The sequence below is a fragment of the Mobula hypostoma genome, chromosome 5 (assembly GCF_963921235.1).
Source record: "Mobula hypostoma chromosome 5, sMobHyp1.1, whole genome shotgun sequence".
NCBI classification, from domain to species: Eukaryota; Metazoa; Chordata; class Chondrichthyes; order Myliobatiformes; family Myliobatidae; genus Mobula; species Mobula hypostoma.
In genome coordinates this window covers 141,211,917-141,224,881 of record NC_086101.1, presented here as the reverse complement: position 1 = coordinate 141,224,881, position 12,965 = coordinate 141,211,917, and the positions used below count along the sequence as shown (strand labels likewise).

The following is a 12,965-nucleotide window of genomic DNA, read 5'->3' as shown; positions in this document are numbered from 1 at the left end:
CGAAATACTGGACATTTGATTCAACTTGACAAAATCAGTACTAGGATCCGGGCTTCACTGAGGCTGTGAGTAATGTAATTTATCGGGCAGGACAATGCCTGTGACTCTGGAAGCCCTTGGAGCCAGTCAGATCAGTGCTGAATAGCTTCAAAGCCCTTTTCTCCCTCTCAGTAAAACTTATTCTTCAAAGAAACAATAAGGCATAAGGCAGCTATTCCGCAAGATTGAAATGTTTCTGAATGTACTTGGGACCTGTCAGTATCATATAACAATAGAGTATCCTTTATAATACCATGTCAGAAATGTAAATTGAGACGTGGTAAATTCCCTTAGTGACATCAGGCCTATTTATGGCTATTGGATCACATATCCTGGGTATTGATTTGGCACAAGACCCAGAATCTGATGGGCATTCCAAGTAATCTGCCCACCCTCATTGGGTGATGCGCTTATTTGTGAAGATTAAAGCAGCTGTCTTCATCGGCCTTGAAAATGACAGGTGCTTCAGGTGGGAACAGCTGGCCATCGAACAGGTATTGCGACCTATGAAAATCATGACCTCTCTGGGGTAGTTGCTGTCTACTCCAATTACAGTCTTGATGATGGGTTCCTGAAACACTACAGCACAATTTAATTGGTTTCACAGACCCAGCAGCAGTACAGCTTAGTTAGTAGATTGAAATCCCACTCCAAAGACCTGTGGAGGAAACAAAGGCTGTCACTGCAGTGAAATACTGAGCGTATGCGACACAGTCTGCGGTGACATACATTGGAAGAGATTTTTAATGACAGTCTAATCTGGTGTTCCATGCGAGTAAGAAAGGGAGAATTTCTCCTCATATGGTGACAATGTTTATCCACCATCACTAAAAATTAAGAATCTGGTTGTACCAGACCACTGAACAGTAGCACGGGAACAGGCCTTTTGGCCCACAATGGCTGTCTTCAATTGCCAATTGTTGGAGCTTGCTGAATGATAATTCTCTATCCTCTATCATGTTTCTACACTGCAACAGGGGACATGCGTCATAAAGTACCCCGTTGACAGTGAAGAGTTTTGGGCTGTTTTGATACATGTCGTGGAAGCACACGAGAGAGAGTCTCGGTTTAGACCTGCTAAATCTGCAGAATAGCTCATACTGTCCCCTTGAGTTAACAGCTTTAGGCTGAGGCTCTTTCTTTGTAAAAGCCCCCTAGGCCTTTGCATCTCAAGTCGAACTGAAGGAAATAAGCCAACAAGCACACCCACTGAGATTAGTGTCTTGCTAAAAGAGCTCAAAACACCATTGCTGGAACCTTTTTAGGAAAGAAACAAAAATAATGATTCTCTTTCAATTAAAATGGTTACTCAAGCAGAGGATTACAAGCACCAGAAAGTGGAGTTAGTGTTTCAGGTATAACAGTTGTGCGCATGAGACTATTGCTATGTTACGAGAGACTGAAAGCCCTTTTATCCTTCCTCACCAGCTGTCACCCCATGTCTGGCGAATGTACTTGCAAACCCGGATGGTCTGGCCTTTACTGCAATGAGACATGTGCCCCTGGATTTTATGGTCTATCTTGTCGTCAAATCTGCAGCTGTAAAAATGGAGCAGACTGCAATGCCGAAACTGGCAAGTGCATCTGTGCACCAGGATATAAGGTAACACACGTTGTCGGCACTGCACAAAAATAGTCTGGAGTTTTTGTTTCTTTTCTTTTTCAATGTGTTATGAAAGTTTGTTGACCATTTGACTGTTCTGTCACTCACTCCAGTAACTGCCATCTCTGTGTACCACTCCAGTAACCTTCTTAATCTGACAAAAGCATTTTCTCATGTTTGTTACCTATGTTAACCTACTTTATTTATTGATTTATTGGCCAAATGGTTAAGGCGTTCGTCTAGTGATTTGAAGGTCGCTAGTTTGAGCCTCGGCTGAGGCAGCGTGTGTGTCCTTGAGCAAGGCACTTAACCACATATTGCTCTGCGACGACACTGGTGCCAAGCTGTATGGGTCCTAATGCCCTTCCCTTGGATAATATCGGTGGTGTGGGGAGGGGAGACTGGCAGCATGGGCAACTGCTGGTCTTCCACACAACCTTGCCCAGGCCTGCGCCCTGGAAACCTTCCAAGGTACAAATCCGTGGTCTCATGAGACTAACGGATGCCTATATTTAATTTATTGATACACTGTGGAGTAGGCCCCTCTGGTCCTTTGAGCTGTGCTGCCCCAGTAGCTGTCAATTTAACCCTAGCCTAATCGCAGAACAATTTGAAATGACCAATCAACCTACCAACCGGTATGCCTTTGGACTGTTGGAGGAAACCAGAGCACCAGAGAAAGTCCATGCTTTCCAAGGGGAAGACATACAGACTCCTTATAGAGGATGTCAGAATTGAACTCTGAACTCCGACGTCCTGGGCTGTAATAGTGTTGTGCTAACCACTACGCTATCACTTCAGTGCTCACTGAAGTGTATGGAAACAGGACACTTGACACTGTGTTAATGCTCCACATGGGTTGCCTCCCTCCTTCATCCTATCTGTATGTTCTTCCATTCCTATTTCTTTCATTCATTTAAACAGGTTCCCCTTAACTGTGTCTTTACTCTTATGGATGCTTTGTTATGCTTCTCAACTGCTCCCTGAGAGAGTGAATTTCACATTCTTACTGCCCCCTGGACTTCCATCAGTTCCTCTTTAGATTTATCAATTACTGTCTTGTATTTAAAGCCCAAAGTTCTGTTAGGGCATCTGTGGAATTTCCCTTCTTTTCATAGCTTCGTAATCATAAATTACTTAAGTCATCCTTTAACCTTTCTTTTCTAGAGGAAGAAACCCTAATTATTTCCCTTATCTCTGAGAGCATTCTTTACAGGAAAAAAGGGAGTAATTTAAAGCAATTACAAATTATGGCAGGGTTCTGTCCCTTTGAACTGTTCACAAATCAGACATACAGCTCAGAACAAAGTTTCTCCATAGCCAGAAGATGCCTGCAGACCCACAGCAGCTGTCAACTCCATCCTGCCGGTCTCCCAAATGCTCATTTGTATGAACAGACTATACATATGCCGGGTCAGGGAAGGACCTGTATGATTTCTAACTAAACCAGTTGTTAATATTTAAATCCAGGATATTCACAATTTTCTTTTCAGTATTTAAAAAAAAGTTCTTACATCTTGTTGTACGTTGCTCGACAGGGATCTGATTGTTCGACTCCTTGTCCAGCTGGTACCAATGGAGTAAACTGTTCTTCTACCTGTGACTGTAAAAATGAAGCACTCTGCTCTACAGTAGATGGCTCCTGTACTTGTAAAGCAGGTAGGTAAGAGAAGGCATGGACATGACTGGATGCCTCAATAACGCATGATGCGGTGATGTGTTTTTTCCACTTAAGGTATTCTGAATGGTCTTTTTTGCAATCACCAGTTTTCTGCTTTAAATGTTCATTATTTGGGTGTTTCAGTGTGGGATATCTTTAATACTGTATTAAACTGTTCCAAGGCCCATTGGTGCAGTGGGCAGGACTGCCGTCTCACAGATTTACTCATCTCTGATATAGTTTATGTGGAGGTGGCACGTTGAATGCATGTGTTTTCTCTGAATGCTCCTTCATCCCAATCTCAGATGGGTTGGCCGATAACTTGGCTATTATAAAATGCCCCTAATCTGTGAGTGAATGAGGCCCGCAGAACTGGTGAGAATGTGCGGAGAATGATGAATGTCACTGGGTACGCCATAGTTGGTGTTGACAGTGGGCCAAAAGGCCTACTCCCTCTGCTCTTTGTCTACTACTGCACGGAAGTGACTTATCAAATACACTTTGATGCTAAGCCACGTAAGATAGCAGCAGAGGTGATCAAAAACTTGATCAAAGGAGGATGTTTTTGGAATTTTTAAATGAGAGAATGGGAAGGGATACCAGAAGATGGGTCCTGGTAACTGTCAGTGATCAAGTGATTAAGATGATATATCCAAAAAAGGCCAGAACTGATGAATCACAGGAATATTGTAATGTTTAGAAAGGAAGAATTACATTTCTATATCACCCTTTATGGTTTCAGTACATCTAAAATGTGCTTTCAGTCAATTTAGTGCTGACAAAATGTTTCCCACAAACAACAATATGATGATGCTGTGCTAACCGTTTAGACATATTGATTAAAGAATGAATATATTACCCATTCTTAGAAATGTTGTCTTAGGTTACTTTATATCCACCTACAAGAATAGACAAGGCCTTGGTTTCAAACGCTCTTGCCTTCACCAGTGTATTCATGACAGCTTTTCAGATCGCTGTCCTCCTCTATGTTCCTTCCTGTCCTGATCACTCCGTCTTGATAATCTACTCCAGATTTAGTCACCTCTGGTCAGTTGGTTAACCCTGAGTCTGAAACTCCTGGGTTCAAGCTCAGAACTAGTTCCAAATTCTATAATCCTTGATCAAATAATCTAGGCTGATGCTGGAAAAGAGCCAGTAACATCATGAGGAATCCCACCCATTCTGCTCATGGACTGTTTGTCCCCCTCCCACTACCACCACCACCACCACCCACTACCTCCCCCCACACCCCCAACCATCACTGCTTTACCTTTTCCTGTCAGTCATCTTATGTAGGGACACTCCTGTGCCGAGTGTCATTTTATGGACATACGATCAAACTATGTATATAAGCTATCTTGCATATTTTTTTCATTATTGTTGTTTTTTTATCTTATTGAGATTTTTTTTTGTGCTGCATAGGATCCAGAGTAACAATTATATTGTTCTTCTTTACACTTGTGTATTGGAAGTGGCATTAAACAGTCTTGATTTTTGATTGGATCATGGTATTGAGGGTTGCATGCGCTGTACTGGCAACTTCCCCACGAGCCTCTCTTGTCTAAAGAGAGCACGAGCGTCAGATTGTAGAAATTAAAAATTCTCAAAGGATGTGTTTCTTTACATGTTAAAGACTCAATCATTGGGGGAATGAGGGTGCCACCTTATCCAGGAATCTTGAGTATTACACTTTGCTCTATTTATTGTGAGTTAACTAAAAAGAATATCACTCATGAGATTCCAATCCACCTTCTGCTCTGAAATAATTTAATAAGTAATGCACATCCATGCACAAAATATGACACAGTTATGAAGTCTGCCAGGAAGTGCCAGTTCTGATTTTTCAAAGAGCAGGAAATTTCTATATTTTCTTCCGAAATAGATAGAGGTCTGTGTCAGCTTATATAACAGCCTTTAATTTTCCCTGTAATCAATTCTTTCCACAACCTCCATCAACTATTCTATTACTTACCTTCAGACAGACTGAGGGCAATTTCGAGGAACTAATCCACCTCCCAAGCTGGTGTACTGGAGGAAACAGGAAGAGCATATAAACTCCGCACGGTCAAGTCCCAGGGTCAGGGTTGAACCCAGGTCAGTGGAGCTGAGGCGGAAGCACCACTCCACTTCACTGGGAGCAAACATTTCAAACATGCCGCGGAACGTTTCCTTCTTATGGAAAATGAGGAGACATCACTGGATGCTACTTCCAGACGTTGGCATCCATTGGCTCTTTGAAGTATTTCAATGTGTCAGTGCTTTAAAAAGCTGCCATGTAAATGGAGTGAGTGAGAAGAAATCAAGTTGCATTATCTCAGTAGCATTCATAGCCAGGGACAATGAGTGAAATTTAGAGCAAATTCCTATTATATACAAGGGCAGTATTTAGTTTGGCTGGCGCTTGGAAGCGAGGTGCTCAGAGCTGTTACAGTGGGTGCTCTTATTGTAGAACTCTGACATTGATATGAAAGCAACACAAAGCACTCCCTGAACATGTTGGAATTAGGTTAAGGAAAAGTAACTCAATTGTTTCCTGGATAGATTTCAAAAGGATTCAGTTTCTTTCATTTTATTTTCACACCCTCCTTTCAGAGGCAGTGATTCAGAACGGAGCACTGTTCCATGTATAGACCAGTCCTGAAATACCATAAGCAGTTTTGTGCTGCCCACCTTATGCAGGCAGTACTGGCATCAGAGGGACAGCAGTTCAGACTTACCTTGTTAATAAGGGCTAAATTATGAGGAAGGATTTACACATTTATTTTGTGTTCTGAGGGTTTAATTGTAGTTTTATTTTAGATATTAAGGGAGAGAGATGGAAGTGGATGTAACAAAACTTCCTACTGGTTAAAAAATCAGGATCTAACATTGAGAGCCTGGGCTTTTTGGAGTGAAATTTGAAAACATACCTCCATGTATAGAAGGAATTTAAAACGATCTTCCTGAGCCGCAGTTGATGAGTTATTAATATTATTAAGAAGATTAATAGGTTTGTTATTAGTCAAAAGCATGTGGGGATACAGAATGGAGCACACACAGGGATATGGAGTGAGATTAGTGATCAGCTGGGAACCCATAGTAAAACAAATTCTAGCAGCTGAGTGGTTTTCTCCTGTAGTAATTCACAGCAATTATTTGTCTAAAAACATTAAGATATTTATCATTTTCACTCTCTTGTCAACAAGCAGTTTAATAAGTGAAGAGAAAGGGGCGAGCCCATAATGTCATCTTGAAGAGAATTTGCTCACTGAGTGTACTGTTGTGATCTGCACCATGCTAACTAAGGGGCACTAGGAGCAGACTCCATTCTCAACAGAGTGGCTAAATACTTCAAGTTGAAGAATTTGGAGACGTATGGAGACAGAGCTATCTATTCTTCTGTGTGTTCAACAGGATCAAAACAAAATATTAGCCATGTGTTAATTGGGAGAAATTTATACCACAGCTGCCTCTGACAGACTCTTGTAAGCCAGCGATAAGGGAGACTAAAATACCACATACCGCATATGTGGCAGAAGAGAATGTTGCTCGTTGTTCAGTGTTGAAAACACACCAAAAGATTTACAGAACCATACTTCCCAGTTTGGGGGTGGGGATATTTTGCCTTTCCTGGCTTTTTGAGAGATGTCACCAATTAGATTTAGTCTTCCCTTCCACTGTCCCGCAAGTATTTCCAAGCCAGGTATTAATCCAATATAGTTAAAAATCCAATAGTTAAAAGGACCAAGATCAGAATCAGAATCAGGTATAATATCACTGGCATGTATTGTGAAATTTGTTGTTTTGTGCAGCAGTACTTTGCAACACATAGTAATTTTAAAACACTATAAATTACAGTAAGAAATATATTGTAAGAGATAAAAAAAAATAAATTAAGTAATTAGCACAAAAAATATGGAGGTAGTACACATGGGTTCATTGTCCATCCAGAAATCTAATGGCGGAAGGCAAGAAGCTCTTCCTAAATCATTGAGTGTATGTCTTCAGGCTCCTGTATGTCCTTCTTGATGGTAGCAGTGAGAAGAGGGCATGTCCTTGGTGATGGGACACCTTAGTGATAGATGCCACCTCTTTGAGGCTGGTGCCCGTGATAGAGCTGGCTGAATCACAGAGACAAGGCTGGCGTATCGGATTAGAACTGGTTTGGATGGAGCTAATCAGCAGAAGGGGTTGGAAAACTTCAGTGTGCATTGTATTGACCCCTGAACAGTTGAAGAGTTGTTGCGCACAGAATAAGAGAAGATTTAGAGATTGCATGGGAATAGATAATACACTAGTAATAGTGGACATGCAGACTGGATAATTCAAATTGCTACTGACAATATAGAGAATGAATTATTATAATATTATATAAGATAGATTTTTAATCAGTGTGCTGAAGAACTGACTTGGGAATAGGCTCATTTATATCTAGTTCCATGTCAAGAGAAAAGGCTAATTACAAATCTTATTCTAAGGAGGCCCCCCGGGAAAGAGTGACCACTAGAATTTTAGATTAATCTAAAAGTGACATAATTCTGTCTGAAAAAGAGTTTTCAATTAAAACAAAGACAACTGTTAAATGGGAGGTTGACCAGAGTGGATTTTAACTACATTAATAGAATATGATGGAAGGGAGGCTATGGGTAGTGATTAAAGAACAAATACATGATTTGCAACAAATGTATATTTCTTGAAAGCACGAAGATCCAATAGGAGAAGTGGTGCCGCCCTGGATTACTGAATAGTATTAACTGAAAAAAAAAGATTATAAGTTTACTGGAAAAAAATTGTACGTGAAGACTTAGAGTTCAACAAAATAAAAGTAAAAGATAAAGTTTGTCAGAAGTATAAAACGGAGTTTAGATACTGTACTACGCAAATGTTTTAGGCACCTTAAATATTTCATATACATTTTGTTTTAGATGTTTACTTTTTTGTCTTTTGCATTAATATGTCAATAGAAAAGAACAAATTTTACATGTCTAAACATTCATTTTCCAAAATATTAAATGCTACAGAGAAATTTTTGTACTTGTTAAGGAAAGTAACATATTAAGTAATAGACCACTTTTCAAATAAAACTCGATTACTTTGTAGGTATATAGCCCAGCACATGATTGAACCTACAGCTGTTAATGATCAATGACATAATGAGTTGGATGAACTAAACTGATTAACTGAAACAGAAACAAGTGTAGAAGGAATCAAACTGGGTGAAGAACAACCAAGCTAAAAGGTGAGGGTGTGGCAAACGAGACAGTTTAACCTTCAAATCGTCAATTCTTATGCCATGGCGAGAGTGATCATAGCAGCTAGATACAAGGTGCCCATCCTGCATCAGCAAGGTTTCTCCCAAGCAGAAATTTCGTGGTAGCCAGGAGTTTCAAGATGTGCTGTCCAAGCCCTTCCGAAGCACAAAGAAATGGTTAAGGTTGAGAACAAGAAATGCAGTGGTCAGCCTTGGAAACTAAGTGCAGCAGTTGAGAGATACATCAAACTGATGTCCCTTAGATGTCCAGCACTGCTGTCAGCTCTGAACTCACAGAAACCACTGGAACCCAAGTACACCCCTCTACAGTCCAGAGAAGTTTTGCCAGAACTGGTCTTCAGAGAAGAGTTGCTGCCAAAAAGCCATTCCTCCGAAGTGGAAACAAAGCCAGGAGACTCACCTACTCACAAAAACACAAAGACTGGAGTGCTGAACAATGGCAGCAAGTGCTCTGCACTGACAAGTCAAAATTTGAAATTTTTGACTCAAACAGGAGGCAATTTGTCTGTAGAAAAGCTGGAGAATGCTACGTGGATGAGCGTCTGCAGCCAACAGTGAAACACTGTGGAGGTTTCCTGCAGGTTTGGGGCTGTTTTTCTGCAAATGGAGTTGGTGATCTGGTGAGAATCCTCAGTGCAGAGAAGTACAAGCAGATTCTCACCCTGCACACCATCAGGGAGGCGTCTGATTAGTCCCAACTTCATTCTGCAGCAGGACAATGACCCCAGTCACACAGCCAAGGTCATAAAGAATTACCTTTGACGAAAAGAGGAAAAAGGAGTTCTGCAACAGATAGTATGGCCTCCACAGAGGTCTGATCTCAATAACATCAGGGCTGTCTTGGATTTCTTAGAGAGATAGAAGCAAGCGAGACAGCAAGTAAATCCTCCAAGATGCATGGAACAACCTATCAACTGATTTTCTTATAGAGCTGCATGACAGTCTACCAAAGAGAATTGATGCAGTTTTAAAACCAAAGCGTGGTCACACCAAATAATGATTTGATTTAGTTTTTTACTGTTTACTGATCTTTATAGTACTTTTTGATATTTAGAAACTTTTATTTTCATTATTTTGGACAGCATTATCACCTATCAGAATATTTTTATCTGTGCCTAAGACCTTTGCAAAGTATTGTAGATGCTTATAAAAGAAAGGAGTCCTATAGAAAGCATGTCTGGGCGAATTAATAATTGAAAATGAAATGAAATGAAATATCTTTATTGTCACTGCATAGTACAATTTGTCATGCACCAATACAGCGAAAATGAGTTTGCAACTCTTGTACTCAATGCTATAAAACAACAAATAAAATAAACATTAAATAAAATCAAGTAACCAGCCAGTACAAGCAATGACCAGCACAACTCAGATGCATGACAGCCATAAAACCAGTATTAAGGTAGCAATATAACAAATTTATGGATGATGCTTGATCGATTGGTTCAGAGCAATTATAACTCTGGGGAAAAAGCTATTTTTCAGTCTAGAAGTGCGGGCATCGAAAATCTTACAACGTCTGCCAGATGGAAGAAGTTCAAACAGATGACTGCATGGGTGTGTATTGTCGTTACAGATGCTTGTAGCTTTCCTTAGGCAGCGAGGGCTGTAGGTGTCCTCCAGGGCTGGGAGCTGTTTCCCGATGGTCTTCTGTGCGCTAGAGATGATCTGCTGAAGTGCTCTCCTATCAGCTGCTGTATAACTGAGATACCACACAGAGATGCAGTATGTTAAGATGCTCTCTATGGTGCAGCGGTAAAAGGTCACCAGCATCTGTTCAGGTAGACCAACTTTCTTCAGCGTCCTGAGGAAACACAAGTGTTGCTGTGCTTTTTTAACTATTGTTGTGGTGTTAGTGGACCATGTAAGGTCTTCTGAGATGTGTATTCCCAGAAATCTGAAACTGGACACTCTCTCCACTATGTCTCCGTTAATGTAGACTGGAGCGTACTCGTCATCCTGTGACCTGCCTAAAGTTAAACTAAATGTTAAGACTAATGGAAAGTAAAAGGATGGAAAGTGAATTTTTCTCAGGATGGCAGCTATTTTGCATTGAAGATACATATTACATCCCAGAGGTAGCTGTAAATTTGGAATTGTGGGTAACTCAGGAAAGTTCAAGTTCGACTGTACATACATGCAACCAAATGAAACAACGTTCCTCCAGACCATGGTGCACCCACAAAATATTACCACAAATAACTTAATAAAATATAATTCAAAATGCATGCAGTGCACTGCACAGTAAACAGTAAAACAACTCGCTGTCCTAGTGATGAGACCTTGGTGATGGCAGTCTGTTCATTAGTCTCACAACCTAAGGGAAGAAGCTGTTACCCAATCTGGTATTCCTAGTCTTGATGCCTCTGTACCTCCTTCCTAATGGTTGTGGGTCAAAGGGGGTATACAGCACTCCCAGTAAACGTCACAAATGGGGAAGGGAGACCCGGTGATCCTCTTGGAGGTTCTTACAGTCCTCTGTAGGGTTTTGAAATCCGATGCCTTGCAACTTCTGTACCACACAATCATGCAGCCAGACAGGACCCTCAATGTTGCTCCTGTAGAAAGCTATTTAGATGGGGGTTGATGAGTCTTGTACACCTCAATCTCCTCAGAAAGGTTCATTGCTTCTGTGCCTTCTTGGCTAAGAGGAGGTGTTGTGCAGTGGAGAGCGGTTGACTTGCACCTTCCTTAAGTCTACAATCATCTTTTGTCTTGTCCATGTTGAGACTCAGGTTGTGAATTTACACCATTTGACAAGCCTTGCTGCCTCCTCTCTGTATGCTGATGCATCATTGTTGCTGATGAGGTCAACCACTGTGTTGGAGTAACCAATTAGAATCACCACAGTAGCAGGAAACCAACTGGAGCTGCAGGCTAAAAGGAAACGCAGTGTAGCTATGTGGATCTTTTTGTGGTTGGTAAGATGTACTGAGTTGTATGCTGCAAGGATCAAGTTAAGGGTTTAATTTTACAATTTATATACATGATTTGGATGAAGAGACAGAGATATGGTTATGATGTTTGCTGATGACACAAAGATAGGTCAGAAATCAAGTGTAAGAAGGCAAGTGAGGGATATAGAAAGTTGATCAAGTCAGCAAAGATAGGGCAAATGGGCTATAATGTGAGAAAATGTGAAATGGTCCAGGCAAACATCACAATGAAATTGCACCACTCTGGAATGCAAGAGATCCGATTTTCCTAATGCAGCATTAGTACAAGCCTAAAATGCAGGTACAATAATTAGCAAATCTAAGTATGTTATTGTTTACAGTTAGGGAAGTAGAATACAAAATTTGGAAGGTTATTCTGCAGTTAGATATTGCATCTGTGAGATTTTTCATCTTTTTATTTACTTCCTTCCTTACTTAGCAATACAGCACAGAGTAGGCCCGATGAGCCATGCTGCCCCAGCAACCCCCAATTCAAACCCAGTCTAATTACAGGACATTGTACAATGACCAAGTAATCTACCAACCTGCCAGTCTTTGGGCTGTGGGAGGAAACCAGAACACCTGGAAAAAACCCTCACATTCCATGGGAAGGACATACAGACTCCTTTATGGATGATGTCAGAATTGAACTCTGACCTTCAACACCCTGAGCTGTAATAACATCACACTGACCACTACACTACCATGGCAACATCTAGAGTACTGTGTATCATACTAGTCTTCCTACTTAAGGAAGGATCTTACTGTGTTGGAACCAAGTTAGGAAGGCTTACTAGATTGATAACTGGATCGGATGGCTTGTTCTATGAGGAAAGGTTGGTTAGGCTTTTCTTATGTTTGCTGGAGTAGAGGAATGAAAGGGGAATTCATTGAAACTCATTAGATCCTGTGGAGTATTGATAGAGTAGATGCAGAAAGGATGCTTCTTCTTTTGGGAAAATCTGTAGCTAGGGGTTGCTGTACAGAAATAAGAAGTTGCCCGTTTCAGACAGAACTGTGGAGAAGTTTTACCTCTCAGGATGTCATAATATTTTGGAAGTGTTTTCCTCAAAGGGCAGTGGAAGCTGGGTTTTTAAAATTATTTTTGGGCTGAGGTAGATTCTTAATAATAAAAAGGATAGATGGTTACTGGGAACAGGGAGGCATGTGGAGTTCAGATTACAATTAGATCAGCCATGATCACATTGAATAGTGGGGCAGGCTTGAAGGGCAAGTGGTCTTTTCTTTCCCCAGGTTGAATGGTAAGTTTTTACGTAAGTGGAGTCATACCATCATGGAATGGATACAGGCCTTTCAGTTCAACTCATCCAAGCTGATCATGGAGCTCAGTAAGCTAATCCCATTTGCCCATGTTTGGTTGATATACTTCTAAACCTTTCCTATGCATAAATTCTCCAAATGCATCCTAAATGTTGTTATTTTATCTGCCTCAACTACTTTCTCTGATGACTTGCT

At 40.8% G+C, this 12,965-nt stretch overlaps 1 protein-coding gene across 1 annotated transcript in view; it reads left to right on the top strand.

Moving 5' to 3' along the window:
* Window positions 1-12,965, top strand: part of megf10 (multiple EGF-like-domains 10) — a 174,420-nt gene that overhangs the window by 115,931 nt on the left and 45,524 nt on the right. Inside the window, exons 10-11 of the mRNA XM_063049090.1 lie at window positions 1,468-1,642; window positions 3,181-3,301. Coding sequence (XP_062905160.1) covers window positions 1,468-1,642; window positions 3,181-3,301 — 296 coding nt within the window. The remainder of the gene's footprint in view (window positions 1-1,467; window positions 1,643-3,180; window positions 3,302-12,965) is intronic.